At 46.8% G+C, this 13,541-nt stretch overlaps 1 protein-coding gene and 1 long non-coding RNA gene across 3 annotated transcripts in view; one reads left to right on the top strand and one right to left on the bottom strand.

The window, feature by feature from the left end:
• LOC102550607 (uncharacterized) overlaps positions 1–5,558 on the bottom strand; it is a 180,790-nt gene extending 175,232 nt beyond the window's left edge. For both annotated transcript variants that reach the window (XR_597796.4, XR_005498529.2), the window contains exon 1: positions 5,193–5,558. This is a non-coding gene — a long non-coding RNA (uncharacterized LOC102550607). The remainder of the gene's footprint in view (positions 1–5,192) is intronic.
• Positions 5,559–5,655: 97 nt separating this feature from the next.
• Positions 5,656–9,496, top strand: Magea14 (MAGE family member A14). The gene is made up of 4 exons (NM_001024895.1): positions 5,656–5,702; positions 7,034–7,127; positions 7,876–7,944; positions 8,278–9,496. Exon 4 carries the CDS (start codon positions 8,340–8,342, stop codon positions 9,240–9,242), a length of 903 nt encoding a protein of 300 aa, NP_001020066.1. The 5' UTR covers positions 5,656–5,702; positions 7,034–7,127; positions 7,876–7,944; positions 8,278–8,339; the 3' UTR covers positions 9,243–9,496.
• Positions 9,497–13,541: the final 4,045 nt, after the last annotated feature.

Here is a 13,541-nt window from a genome sequence, read left to right as displayed (position 1 = left end):
CAGGAGCCGGATGTAGATTGCTCCTGAGAGACACAGCCAGAATACAGCAAATACAGAGGCGAATGCCAGCAGCAAACCACTGAACTGAGAATAGGTCCCCCGTTGAAGGAATCAGAGAAAGAACTGGAAGAGCTTGAAGGTGCTCGAGACCCCAAAAGTACAACAATGTCAAGCAACCAGAGCTTCCAGGGACTAAGCCACTACCTAAAGACTATACATGGACTGACCCTGGACTCTGTCCCCATAGGTAGCAATGAATATCCTAGTAAGAGCACCAGTGGAAGGGGAAGCCCTGGGTCCTGCTAAGACTGAACCCCCAGTGAACTAGACTATGCGGGGAGGGTGGCAATGGGGGGAGGTTTGGGAGGGGAACACCCATAAGGAAGGGGAGGGGGGAGGGGGATGTTTGTCCGGAAACCGGGAAAGGGAATAACACTCGAAATGTATATAAGAAATACTCAAGTTAATAAAAAAAAATGGGGTTCAGAGCTAAACAAATAATTCACAGCTGAGGAATGCCGAATGGCTGAGAAACACCTAAAGAAATGTTCAACATCTTTAGTCATAAGGGAAATGCAAATCAAAACAACCCTGAGATTTCACCTCACACCAGTGATAATGGCTAAGATCAAAAACCCAGGTGACAGCAAATGGTGGCAAGGATGTGGAGAAAGAAGAACACTCCTCCATTGTTGGTGGGATTGCAGACTGGTACAACCATTCTTGAAATTAGTCTGGAGGTTCCTCAGGAAATTGGACATTGAACTACCTGAGGATCCAGCTATACCTCCCTTGGGCATATACCCAAAAGATACCCCAACATATAAAAAAGACACGTGCTCCACTATCTTCATAGCAGCCTTATTTATAATAGCCAGAAGCTGGAAAGAACCCAGATGCCCTTTAACAGTGGAATGGATACAGAAAATGTGGTATATCTACACAATGGAATATTACTCAGCTATCAAAAACAATGACTTTATGAAATTCGTAGGCAAATGGTTGGAACTGGAAAATATCATCCTGAGTGAGGTAACCCAATCACAGAAAAACACAGATGGTATGCACTCATTGATAAGTGGCTATTAGCCCTAATGCTTGAATTACCCTAGATTCCTAGTACACATGAAACTCAAGACGGATGATCAAAATGTGAATGCTTCACTCCTTCTTTAAAAGGGGAACAAGAATACCCTTGGCAGGGAATAGAGAGGCAAAGATTAAAACAGACACAGAAGGAACACCCATTCAGAGCCTGCCCCACATGTGGCTCATACATATACAGCCACCTAATTAGACAAGATGGATGAAGCAAAGAAGTGCAGGCAGACAGGAGCTGGATGTAGGTCTCTCCTGAGAGACACAGCCAGAATACAACAAATAGAGAGGCAAATGCCAGCAGCAAACCACTGAAGTGAGAATAGGACCCCCGTTTAAGGAATCAGAGAAAGAACTGGAAGAGCTTGAAGGGGCTCGAGACCCCTTATGTACAACAATGCCAAGCAACCAGAGCTTCCAGGGACTAAGCCACTATCTAAAGAGTATACATGGACTGACCCTGGACTCTGACCTCATAGGTAGCATTGAATATCCTAGTAAGAGCACCAGTGTAAGGGTAAGCCCTGGGTCTTGCTAAGACTGAACCCCCAGTGAACTAGATTGTTGGGGGGGGGAGGGCGGCAATGGGGGAGGGTGGGGAGGGGAACACCCATAAAGAAGGGGAGGGGGAGGGGTTGGGGGATAAAAAATCCCTTCCCTCACCTGCTCCCCGTCTTCATGGGGTAGCCTCAGAAATTGCTCTTCTGCTATCAGTCTCAGTAAATTTAAATTACTAAAATCAGGTTCAGTCTGTGGTCCTTTCTCTGGGTCTCAAACTCCATAAAACTACCATCAGGTGTCAACTCTTAGTCTTCAAAGAAGACCTGACACCTTATCAATTCTATTATGTTGATACTGAAAAGATCTGGCTATCCTTAAAGCACCTTGCTTAAACTCTGCCTAAAACAGTTCAGGATTTCATGGTAGCTCAATTGCCTAAAAATGTAGACCAGGACCCAAGACATGGATTCCATATGGAGAACCAGGGGAGGAAATTCTCCTGCCTCATAAGTCCCCATATCATCACCTCAAGTACCTCCTTCTCCACCTCCATCCCTGAAGTCGCCAAGGCCTCGGACTCTGCCTGAGACTTGTTTAATTTTATATTTCTCTTTGCTCAAATGCTAATTAAGAATGAAATGAAATCTGCAAAACAACCATTTCTTTTTATAAATATTGAGGTTTCTGGTCAGAAGGAAAAGTAAGACTAAATAAAGACGAAGTTAGGAACCAATTTGGCCTTTATTTAGAGTGGGAAGAAAAGCTGCATACCTAAGACAAGAATGGCAATTTCCCACCAGTTGCTCATGGAAGCAGCAATATTTCCAAAGAGACGAGGAAGAAACTGTTTCAGGGCATCTTCAAGAGGATTAGAAATGACCAAATGAGCAATAGAATCCTCCACAACACCTGAGCAATGCATGTCTGAAGGGAACCTTCTGTCAGGACTGGAGAATGTTTTCTCCTGGATCTGAGACTCAAATGTGTTCACTGGTGGAGGGGAGAGTCCAGAATGACAATTTCTCTGTTTAGTATGTCTGTCATCATTTGTGGGTTTCCTGCACTGTGACAAATCAAATTTGAAATGACCCAGAAAATTCCTACAGTGCGTAAGATATCTGACATAGTGAAGTGGAGAAGAAAACAAATGAAATGGTTTTATAGATTTACAATGGCCTGTGGGGGACAAACAAGAAGAACAGGTTATTGTTTGGTGTTGAGAGACAGTGATGTTGGCTGCATTGTAAAGGATGGTCATAAAACTAAATTCTCAGGACTTACTTGTTGCGCTCTGACGTGAGTGCTGGAAAGAAAGAAGCCTTACAAAGTTCTTGGAGGAAACACTTTTCAAGTCATAGAGTGACCTCCAAGGTCTTGATGAGGAAATCAACTGATGCAAAGAGCAGGAAAGAGGCTAAAGGATCTTGGATAAAACAGCATTGTCACAGATGTGCAGGGTTCTTCTAACATCTGGAAAAGAAAACATTTGCACTTGAAGTCCACTCTCATTGGACCAGCATGAACCACAGAACAGAATGTGTTAACTGGATGTACTGATGTCACGTGGTATTCATCTGGAAATAGACATGGGGAGAGTAGCTGGAATCAGGTTAAGCAGACACAACTGGTGAGAAGGCTTAATGAAGCAGGAGGCTAAAGCGTTCAGGCCCAGAGTTAGATATTTTGACTTGCAGGTGTATGGGGGTAGGGTGGGGTGGGGGCCTAAAGGGCACTGGAGTTTATTTCTTTGGAATAAAGTCTAGCAGGGTTCCAGGAAGTGAGGAAAATAAAGAATGGCTTGGAAACTGAAGCGAGGGTAGACTGAGGAAATCCATCCACACACAGAAGATTGCCACAATGCAGTTCTGCCTCTTTTGTCAGCCCTGTGCACACACGGCACAGTCCAGTATGAATGGGGCATGCTTCCTGTTCAGCAGAAAGGGAGTGCTGGGAGGGAGAGTCTGGACCATGGAGACTAAAGTTCATAGAGCACAGGGTCTACATTTTAACTGGAGCCAAGGTAGAAGCAATGAAAGAACACAGAGGACACCTCTGAATGCTCCGTTCCACTGCTAGCATGCCAGGATAGCTCTGGGCATATTTTCAGATGTGACAGCGCCATTGGGCCTCATAGGATGAGAGAAGTCATCAAAGGTCACTACTTGAGGTATGTGAAAAAGAAGGAGTCATGTGGACACCTAAAGTGGACAGAAGTCTCCTAACATGCATAGGGTGATCCCACCTAACCCAGCTGTCCCTATGTTGTGCAAACATTTTACCTCATATATGGACTATGGAAGTGGGAGACAAGCTCTGAGGCCCTTGGTGTGCAGAGGGCCCAAGTCCCTTCAGAGTCGAGCTGAGAGCTGGAGGGTGGCCTGAGGAAGCATCACTTCCAGGTAGAGGTTCAGCAAACCATGCACCTTCCCAGAATGGCAACAGAGTGGGACTCGGTTGTATGAATCACATTTGTGGCCCTTCTGGCTTCGGGGAATCTATAGTAGCCAGGCACTGGCTGCCTTGATTAGACAGTGCCACAGTTACCTGGAGTCAAGGTGAGAGCTTCCTGTGGTCTGTAGATAGTCTGATCCATGCAGAAGGACTAAAATGAATGAAGCTGCTCCCATGAGGTAAGCACGGAAGAAGGATGTGACCCTCAGACATACATGAGTCCCCACCCCCACTGTGCATCCCAGGACTCTGCCCACAGTCCTCTGGTCTGTTTCAGGGACAAGATGGGGGCTGGAGTGGATTATGGAGGCCCCAGCCCAGATACACAGGCCTTGCTTGATCCAGCAGCAGCCATAGAGTTGTCCCTACACCTAAAAGGGGCTGACTTCTCAGCATAAGCCCTGTGTAGATCTTTTTTTCCCAAACCTCATCCATGATTTGGGGACCATTTTGTGAGCCTGGAGCTTGGAGGATGCCTCCCTGGCTGCTCCTCCCCTTCCCTTTAGCATTCCTGGGAAACTAAGAACCATTTTGTGAGGTTTCTGGAAGGAAAATGACCTTGCCATGCTTCCTGAGTGGAGGTGAGTGCTTAAGGAGGAAAGAAATGGACCTTACAGGAGAGCTGGTCACCAAATGAGGCAGCTGGTGCCTGAGGTCAGCCTATAAACAAGTGGAGTCCACATTACACTTCCCTGACTAGGCACTCTGGAAGGCACTATGTTTAGTCTTTCCCTGGAAGAAAGCCTGCCCATATAGCGTGGACTGTAGAAGCTCGGCTATGGTTAGAGGGACCCCAAGAATATATAGTTCAGTCAGTGTGGAGTGTGCTTCCCCAAATGTGGTCTTGTGGAAACAACCTCCTTCCCTTCCCTCTAGTCTGTAGGGGTGGAAATCAGCCCATGGGGTCTATCTTAGAGGTTCCCAGAGAGGAGGGGACAAGTGACTTTCTTGGTCAATTTGCAAATCAGAGCCTCAGAGCCCAAGCTAAGAGTCAGCTAGTTTGTATCTTATAGAGGATCCTACAGCAAAGCGTGAATGTGGGAATAAGCCCCCTCAAGCCTCTGCTTCATCATCTATGATAGAATCCATGTCCATAAAGACATCTGGGAACTTGGGGGCCTTGGAGCCATTTTGTGAAGTACCTGAAAGGAAACAGCCAGGCCGCTCATCCTGAATCCAGGAAGTTGAGGTTCTCAGAGCCACCTTGGGCATTCCTACATCCGGGGACTTGAGCTGGCAGATAGAAGCAGCACCGTGACTATCAGGGTGCGCGCTTTCTGAGTCCAGGCGAGTTTTTAGGGTTGTTTGAAGGCCCTTTTTGGGATAGAATGTTGGTAGGTTTTAGGAGTGGATAGTCCAGTGTTGATACTGGCTAAGGTGCCACTAAAAGGGACTTGATAGTTGTCATAAGCGCCTTGCTAGGAGCCAATTTCACAGGTCTGACAGCCATGGCACACGCGCGCGCTGTGCGGGGGGTGGGGGGTGGGGGTGGGTCTCTTCCTGCATCCAGGAAATTGAGATTCTCAGAGCCACTTTGTGACGTGAGCGTTCTTGCATCCGGGAACTTGGGCTGGCGGTTAGAAGCAGCCATTTTGCGACGTGTGACGTGACTATCAGGCTGCCGGTTATGCCGCTGCTCTTTCTGAGTCCAAGTGAGTGTTTTTAAGGTTGTTTGAAGGCCTTTTTCGGGATGGAATGTTGGTTTTAGGATAGAATAGTCAACCAGTGTTGATACTGGTTAATATGTCACTAAGAGGGACTTGATAGTTAGCATAAGCGCCTTGCTGGGAGCCAATTTCACAGGTCCAAATGCCACGGGATCCAGATGGACACATTCTACTGAGAGGGTCTCACAGTGTTTTAGCTGTAATGAGCCGGGAGAACACAGCACCAAACAGGCCCGTTTGCCTGAATCAGCCCATTGCCTAGCCAGTTACTATAGAGACAAAAAGGAGTGAGTTTTAGAATTTAGGTTATCCATAACAAGTCGCTTTGCATTCATGGTATTTGTGGACAGTAGAAGCCCCATTCTATCTAGGACACAACCGAATGGTATCCCCATTACTATGTACTTTAGAGAATAGGCCTACACCACACCCTCACCTAAGGCTCAGGCATGGGAACATTTTCCGGTTTCAGAAAGCCTCGAGGCCCCAAGCCAGACACCAGACAGATAGACTGGAACAATCAAGCTACATTGTGTCCTTTTGGCAGCTAAAGAAACAAAACCTAGGCTAACTTGAGGTATTAACCCTTCCTCAGGCTTCCACATCCATCTCCTAGGATTTGACAGTGTGGGAGCCAAGGCCTTAGGTTATTGCTGCTTATAGGATGCCTAAGTGTTCACTTGCTGGGATAAGCCCCTTCCCATTCTTTTACATACAAAAGAAGTTCCAGGAGGGGAGGGCCAGTCTCTCAGAGGGAAGGTGACAGACAGCTAGTGGGTTCTGAATTAATGCATCCTGACACCTAGTATGGCCCAATTTAAAATATAATAGCATCCTTGCCGTGGAGAGCACACATGGGCCTCTGTATCCTGGGATGGATGCCTTGAGGAGTCAAAACTGTCCCACTGTGCTTTTGCTTCAGACTGTGGTGTGAGAATGAGAAAGAGTATTTATCCTGGGAGTATCCTCAGACATAGGGCTAAGGAACCAGGACAACCAAAGAGGTGCAATAAAACCTCTGATAAAAGCCATGCAGAAAGGTTCCAGGTCTGCAGCACAGAACGTTAGTGGGTGTCCACTGTAGACCAATAATGCCATCTGTGACTTGTGGTTTCAGTGTAAGTTGATGTTCAGAGGGAGCTTGGCCTGAAAAATAGAACTGAGGGTCTGAATGAGGTGTGTGGGGGAATCAGGCGAAAGAAAATCTTCAGAATCTGCAAGAAAATGCAGGGCCTTGTCCCTTTTGCCAGTCTCGTGAAGCCCATGCCCAGGTAGATCCAGAGGCAATAAATCTTGACTTCTGTCTTCTTTCTCAGAGATGTGAGCCTGTCAAATCTGCAGTACAACTGGAACCCAGAGTGTGCCTGTCATCTGTGTCAGAGGAGGTATCAGTTTTGACCAGGAATCCAGGTAAGCTATCATGGTTGAACATGAACATGTGAAGAGGGCCTCGTTCCCCAAACAGAAGACTTCATAAAGCATGTGTGCCCCTGTTCCAATGCCTGGGGAGCCCTGAGTGGGTGGGGGGAGCAGGGGTGGCAGAGGTGGGTGGGGTGGGGTGGGGGTGAGGTTGGTGCTGGCCCATGCCTTGCATGGAAAGCAGGGATCTCAAGATGGAGAGCTAAGATGCCACTCAGGTGGACTTTGGGAACTCTTATCTCAGAAGAAATGAGCCTAGGACAGGTGGCCATCACTGCAGAACCCGCACAGGGATGATGGACTCTGTTACAGGCTCAGTTCTCCTGACAGGATTACAGGATCTCAGAGTATAGAACTTCACCAGAGTGGGAGTCCTGCTTTGAACATAGTTCTTGGCTTAGTAGGCACCTGGGAAGTTTCAGGAGAGGATCCCAGGGCTCCAGTGAAGGAAACTCCACTCCAAAGCACAGACAGTGGCTCCTCAAGACACTTTCTCGAGGCACTGTCACACAAACAGTCCAGAGCAGGCCTGTCAGTCTGAGGTTCCTGCCAAGGTTCCAGGCAGGAGTAAAGGGGGCTGACGGGCCTGCTTCAGGTGTGAGGACACATGGTGAGAGTTGAGAGTCCTTTCCTCCATACAGAGTCCTCACTACCTACCCGCCTTCTGAAGGGCTGTGGGAAAAACGAAGGCATTTGGGGTGGATTCCTTCCCCTCTCCTGTGTTCTGCCTTTCTCACAGAAAGCCTCTTGCTATAAGAACCTGGACAGTAAAAGCACGTGGAACCGGTTGACTTAACCATTCTTCAAGGTGAGAATTGAGCTGTTGTACTGTTGTAACACAAATGAACCACACTGAAATTGGCTACCTCTAAGTGACTCCTGAACAGCTACTAGGAGATGGGAATTGCCCTCACTGCCTTCTGCTTCACCTCAGAGACACAGAAATTTGCTCTGAGAATAAGAGGAGGCACGCACAGGGGATGCCATGTCTATTCTTCCTTGAGGCCATCAGAGGTACATTCAGGAACTTTGTCCCTTGGTCTTAGAGCAACCCCTAAGCAAAATCCTGTACCATGGGATTTTGTGAGCTGCCCAAGGGACAACTTTCAGAGTCCACTCACTTTTTTCCTTTCTCCCTCAGGCCTGTGAGTTCATCCCTGTCAGCTGCACATTTTCCTGCTTCTGTTTCCAAAGAAACCCAACATGGATCCTCCCGAGAACAGCCAGAGCGCCAACCTGGACAGCACTCAGTTTGAAAGAGAGACAAAGGATCTGGAGGGTGCCCAGGTCCCCAGAGTTGAGGCAGAAATAGAGACCGTTGCCACCACCTCAGAGAATGGTCTAGATTCATCCCAGAGTGCTCAGAGAACTTCCGAATTCTCTGCTGCCATAAACTCCCCTGCAGAAGTACCATCTGTTGGGGCCCCTGGCGGCCCAGTAGGAGAAGCATTTGGCCCTGACTCCTCTAGACAGGATATGCTCAATAGTAAAGTGATCGATTTGATTCTGTTCTTGCTCCTTAAGTACAGGAGAAAGCAGCAGACATGTAAGGCAGAGATTCTGTATATGGTCATCCGAGGTTATGAGGAGCACTTCCCTGTGATCTTTGCTAAGGCATCTGACTGCTTGAGGCTGACATTTGGCCTTGAGATAGTAGAAAGAAACCCCCGTGTCCACTCCTACTCTCTTGTCCATGCCCTTGGGCTCACCTACGATGGGATGCAACATGGTTTCCCAGGCGTACCCAAGACAGGCTTACTAATCATCGTGCTATGCATCATCTTCATAGAGGACAATTGTGCCAGTGAGCAGGTGCTGTGGCGTATACTGAACAACGTAGGGCTGTATGCAGGGAGAGATCATTTCGTGTATGGGGACCCTGGGGTCCTCATTACTGAGCATTTTGTGCAGGAGGGGTATCTAGAATGCAGACAGGTGGCAGACAGTGATCCTCCTACCAAAGAATATCTGTGGGGCCCGAGAGCACATGCTGAAACCACCAAAATGAAACTATTGAAGTTCTTTGCCAGCATCGTTAAACAGGATCCCAAATCCTACCCCACTAGGTATGCAGAGGCTTTGAAAGATGAAATAGAGAGGGCCTAGGCCAGGTTCACCCAGCAGATGGTACTATGCTCTGACTAGCACACATTCTAGTACACTGGCCGTTCCCATCCAACATCAGGTCAGGCAGCGTCTTCGTACTGTACCCTCATTTGAGAGCAGGAAAGAGGGGACTGTGAACCATTCCATTCTTCCTGTACTGTGACTCGGGGTTTCTTGTTACAACTTGTTGCTACTTTTACTGCAAGGCTCATTAAGTGGACAGTTTTAAGTTCATAAATGTCACCAATAATGCACTTACCTTTGTTGCTTCATTATTTTATTATTTTACAAGTGAGAATGACTTATGTCTAATTTCTAATATACTTCAAGATACCGTGGCATTCTAATAGGAACTACCCAGGCATTTTTCTGAGAACTAGATAAAATTATTTTGATTGTTGTATTAGTTTTAGTCTCCTGTTCTGGTTAGCTAATTAACATGAAAGCGAATGTAAGGTGAACACAATCTCTTTCCCAGGCCTTCACTGAGCACCAGCTGCTCTGTGCGAGGTCCTGTGTTGGCAGGGAGACTGCAGAAAAGGCTTATCCATCCTTTACTGTGAAAAGGTGAAGTTCAATTGCAACAGCCCTGTGAGCAAGACAAGTGAGAATTTCTTTTCTATCATAAATATAAGTACAGGAAGGCTGCAGAGGGGTCCCCTGGGGTCAGTAGTCTCTTGTCAGTGGCATAAACTAAGGCAGTTATAGCTCTTAGAAATATTTAGCCAGGGCTAGATCCTTGGGAGGTGTGAATGAGTCAGGGCTGAGAGAAGGGGAAACTACTCTGAGCTGTCACTGCTGGTGACATGGAGGACCCAGGCTGGGGTGTTACACAGTGACTGAATAGGTGAATAATATTCATGGTCAGGGAAGTTGTATCACTACCGAAGCATGCACAGAGGAATCCTTGCCCTGGTGCTAGAGTTACAGATGAACAAAACACGTGTGCAACATGGTTTTGCCCCACCCTCAGTATAAGGGATTCCTCACACATAGGGTAGGACCATAGGAATGTAAACCTTAGAACTTCGGAGGTCCTCTTCTGCCTTCCCGCTCAGAAGAGACACAGCCAACTGCCAACATCACTGTTTGTATTGTTGTGCAGTGTTGTGCACTGTTGTATTAGTGTTTTGCCAACATGTGAAGTATACCACATGTGACCCTGGTGTCCCCAGAGGACAAAAGTGGGTGCCAGAGTTAACGGTGGTTGCTAATCTCCACTGGGAACTGAATCTCCTCTGCAAGAACCCCAGACAGATTGCAGTTAAAAAAATCATTTGTGCATGTGTCTGTGAGTGTGAGGGTGGATGAGTGCATGCCTGGGTGTTTGTGGGGCATGCCAGCGGACATATTTCAGGTTGATTCTTCCTTTCCCCTTGTGATGGTAGAATTTCAATTGTTTCTGCTGCTGCCCTCTTTCTCCTTCTGCTCCGTAGAAAGTGTCTGTCTTTCCTGAGCTCACCTTAAGGAGTGCTCATATTTTTAACAAAATTGTTTACCAAACCTCTACTACGACAAAAATCTGCCAACTACTACCTTTTCCTACATTATGTATTTCAATACAGACTACAATTTAAACGTGCTGAAAATCTTTTTGGTAAACTTAAAAAGATTCTTGTAAGCTTCAGGAAACTCACTTGGATCTACATCTCATGGGTCAAGTGGATTCCATGCCAGATAAGTACTTCTGCCATTCAATAGCCTAAGTTCCCTACCTGTTGCCTATTCTAGAGGGTGAGATTCCTCCCGTTTCCTGGTTTGGGGACTCCCCTCCCCAACCACCAAGACCAGGGGCTAAAGGTTTCAAATGTATACGTAAGCAAAAGGCTCTCTCTGAACCTATTTAACTTTTATTTTCTATCTCTAATATGTATATGTGTGTTTCAGCATTCTGCCAAGCCTGGGTGTGTACTCAGAATCTGCATCCAGGACCACTCCAGAGAAGCTACCCACAGGTGCTCCGGTCACAGATGCCCCTTCTGGGCCTACAGATGGTCCACAGAGCCTGGACAGCAATGAAAGAGGCATCTCACCCAGGACTTGACCAGCATCCCAATTTTCTTAGGTTTCCCCAAAGAGAATGTTGCCCCAATGTCAGCAGGAAGTAATTAAAGAACAGGACTTCCTCAGTCCTGCTCCACCGTCAACCCTTCCCAATTCCTCATTTCTAATTAAACAAAAAATGGAGGGATATTGGCTTATAGACAATTCTGCTAGGCTTTGCCCAACAGCTACCTAGCAACAGCTTGCATCCTGGCCCTCTAAGTGCCAGCAAGTGAATATAAAGAGAACTGCTTGCTATCCCAGCCCTGCTTCCTTCTTTTTCCACTCTCTTTTTCTCTCATATGTTCCTGGTCAGCCTCTCTCTCTTCCTCTCTTCTCTTTTTGTCCTTCTCCATCCCTTTCTCTGCTTCTACTACTTCCCAGGTCCACACTTCCTTCCCCTTAATAAATGTGTTGTATACTAGGCCTGTCACATGGTGTGATTCCTCAGAGGGAAACCTTGGCAGGGCCTGCCAGATGTTCCCGCTGCCACCTTATTATACTCCTTTATATTTCATAACAGTTCTGTCTCTGGGAGCCCCCAAGGGCCTAGGTAAGTGGATTCTGTTGTTCTTCCCCTGGAGTCCCTACCTGCTTTCAGTCCCTTAGTCCTTCCCCCAACTCTTCCATAAGACTCCCTGAGCTCTATCTAATGTTTGGCAATGGGTCTCTGCATTGCTTTCCAATGGCTGCTGGGTGAACTCTGTAAGAGGAGAATTATGCTAGGCTCCTGTCTGCAAATATAGCAGAGTATCATTAGTAGTGTCAGGGAATGGTGCTTGCCCATGGGATGGGTCTCAATTTGGGGCAATCACTGGTTGGCCATTCTTTCAGTCTCTGTTCTTTGTCCCTGGTCATCTAGTAGGGAGGACACATTTTGGGTTGAATATATTGTGCATGGGTTGCTGTCCTTATGCTTACACTGGGAGTCCTTCCTGGCTGCAGGAAGTGGACACTTCAGAATCTATATTCCCTACTGCTAAGAGTCTCAGCTAGAGTTGCTCCCAAAGACCCCAAGGGTTCCCTCCATGCCAGGTCTCTGGCATGTCCTAGCAATCACCCGCCCCCCCACCCCGCCACCAACTACTATTCTCTCTCATGCTCTCCCTATTTGTGATTCCCCCACTCCATCCCCTTTCCCATCCCCCTCCCATCAATTTCCCTTCCTCCCTCCACCTCCCATAACTATTTCATTTCTTCTTATGAGGAAGATTCAAACATCCTCCTATAGGCCCTCATTGTTACTTGGTTTCTTTGGGTCTCTTGACTTTAGCACAGTTAACCTGTACCTTATATCTAATATCACCAATAAGTGAGTGTATAGCTTACATGTCCTTTGTGTCTGGGTTACTTCACTCAGGATGATATTTTCAGGTTCATTCATTTATCTGCAAAATAATATCTTCATTTTTAATAGCTGAATAGTATTCCTCTGTGTAGATGTACCATATTTTCTATTTTATTTCCGGTAAGAAAATTTTATTTAAGGTTTTCAAATAAGTAGTGTTCTTATAATACCTTTAGCTTCTAAGATATTTTATTAGATATATTTCTTTATTTACATTTCAAATGTTATTCCCTTTCCCAGTTTCCTGTCCATAAGCCCAATATCCCCTCCCTGTACTCATTGATAAGGGTGTTCCCCTCCCCAACCACCTCTCCTTACCACAACCCCGACATTTCCCTGCACTGTGTCCCCAACCTTGGCAGGACCAAGGGCTTCCCCTTCTACTGGTGCCCCAGCAAGGCCATCCTCTGCTACATATGCAGTTGGAGTTATGGGTCAGTCCATGTGCAGTCTGAGTAGTGGATTAGTCCCTGGGAGCTCTAGTTGGTTGGCATTGTTGTTCTTTTTTTTTTTTTTATTAACTTGAGTATTTCTTATTTACATTTCGAATGTTATTCCCTTTCCCGGTTTCCAGGCAAACATCCCCCTAAACCCTCCCCCTCCCCGTCTTTATGGGTGTTCCCCTCTCCACCCTCCCCCCATTGCCGCCCTTCCCCAACAATCACGTTAATTGGGGGTTCAGTTTTAGCAGGACCAAGGGCTTCCCCTTCCACTAGTGATCTTACTAGGATATTCATTGCTACCTATGAAGTCAGAGTCCAGGGTCAGTCCACGTATAGTCTTTAGGTAGTGGCTTAGTCCCTGGAAGCTCTGGTTGCTTGGTATTGTTGTACATATGGAGTCTCGAGCCCCTTCAAGCTCTTCCAGTTCTTTCTCTGATTCCTTCAACGAGGGTCCTATTCTCAGTT

The sequence above is a fragment of the Rattus norvegicus genome, chromosome X, assembly GCF_036323735.1.
Source record: "Rattus norvegicus strain BN/NHsdMcwi chromosome X, GRCr8, whole genome shotgun sequence".
NCBI classification, from domain to species: domain Eukaryota; kingdom Metazoa; phylum Chordata; class Mammalia; order Rodentia; family Muridae; genus Rattus; species Rattus norvegicus.
The sequence above is the reverse complement of the archived record's forward strand: the minus strand, read 5'-3'. Positions and strand labels throughout refer to the sequence as shown.

Excerpts from the sequence above, each read along its gene's own strand:
- Magea14 (NM_001024895.1), top strand. The coding sequence starts at position 8,340 with ATGGATCCTCCCGAGAACAGCCAGAGCGCCAACCTGGACAGCACTCAG.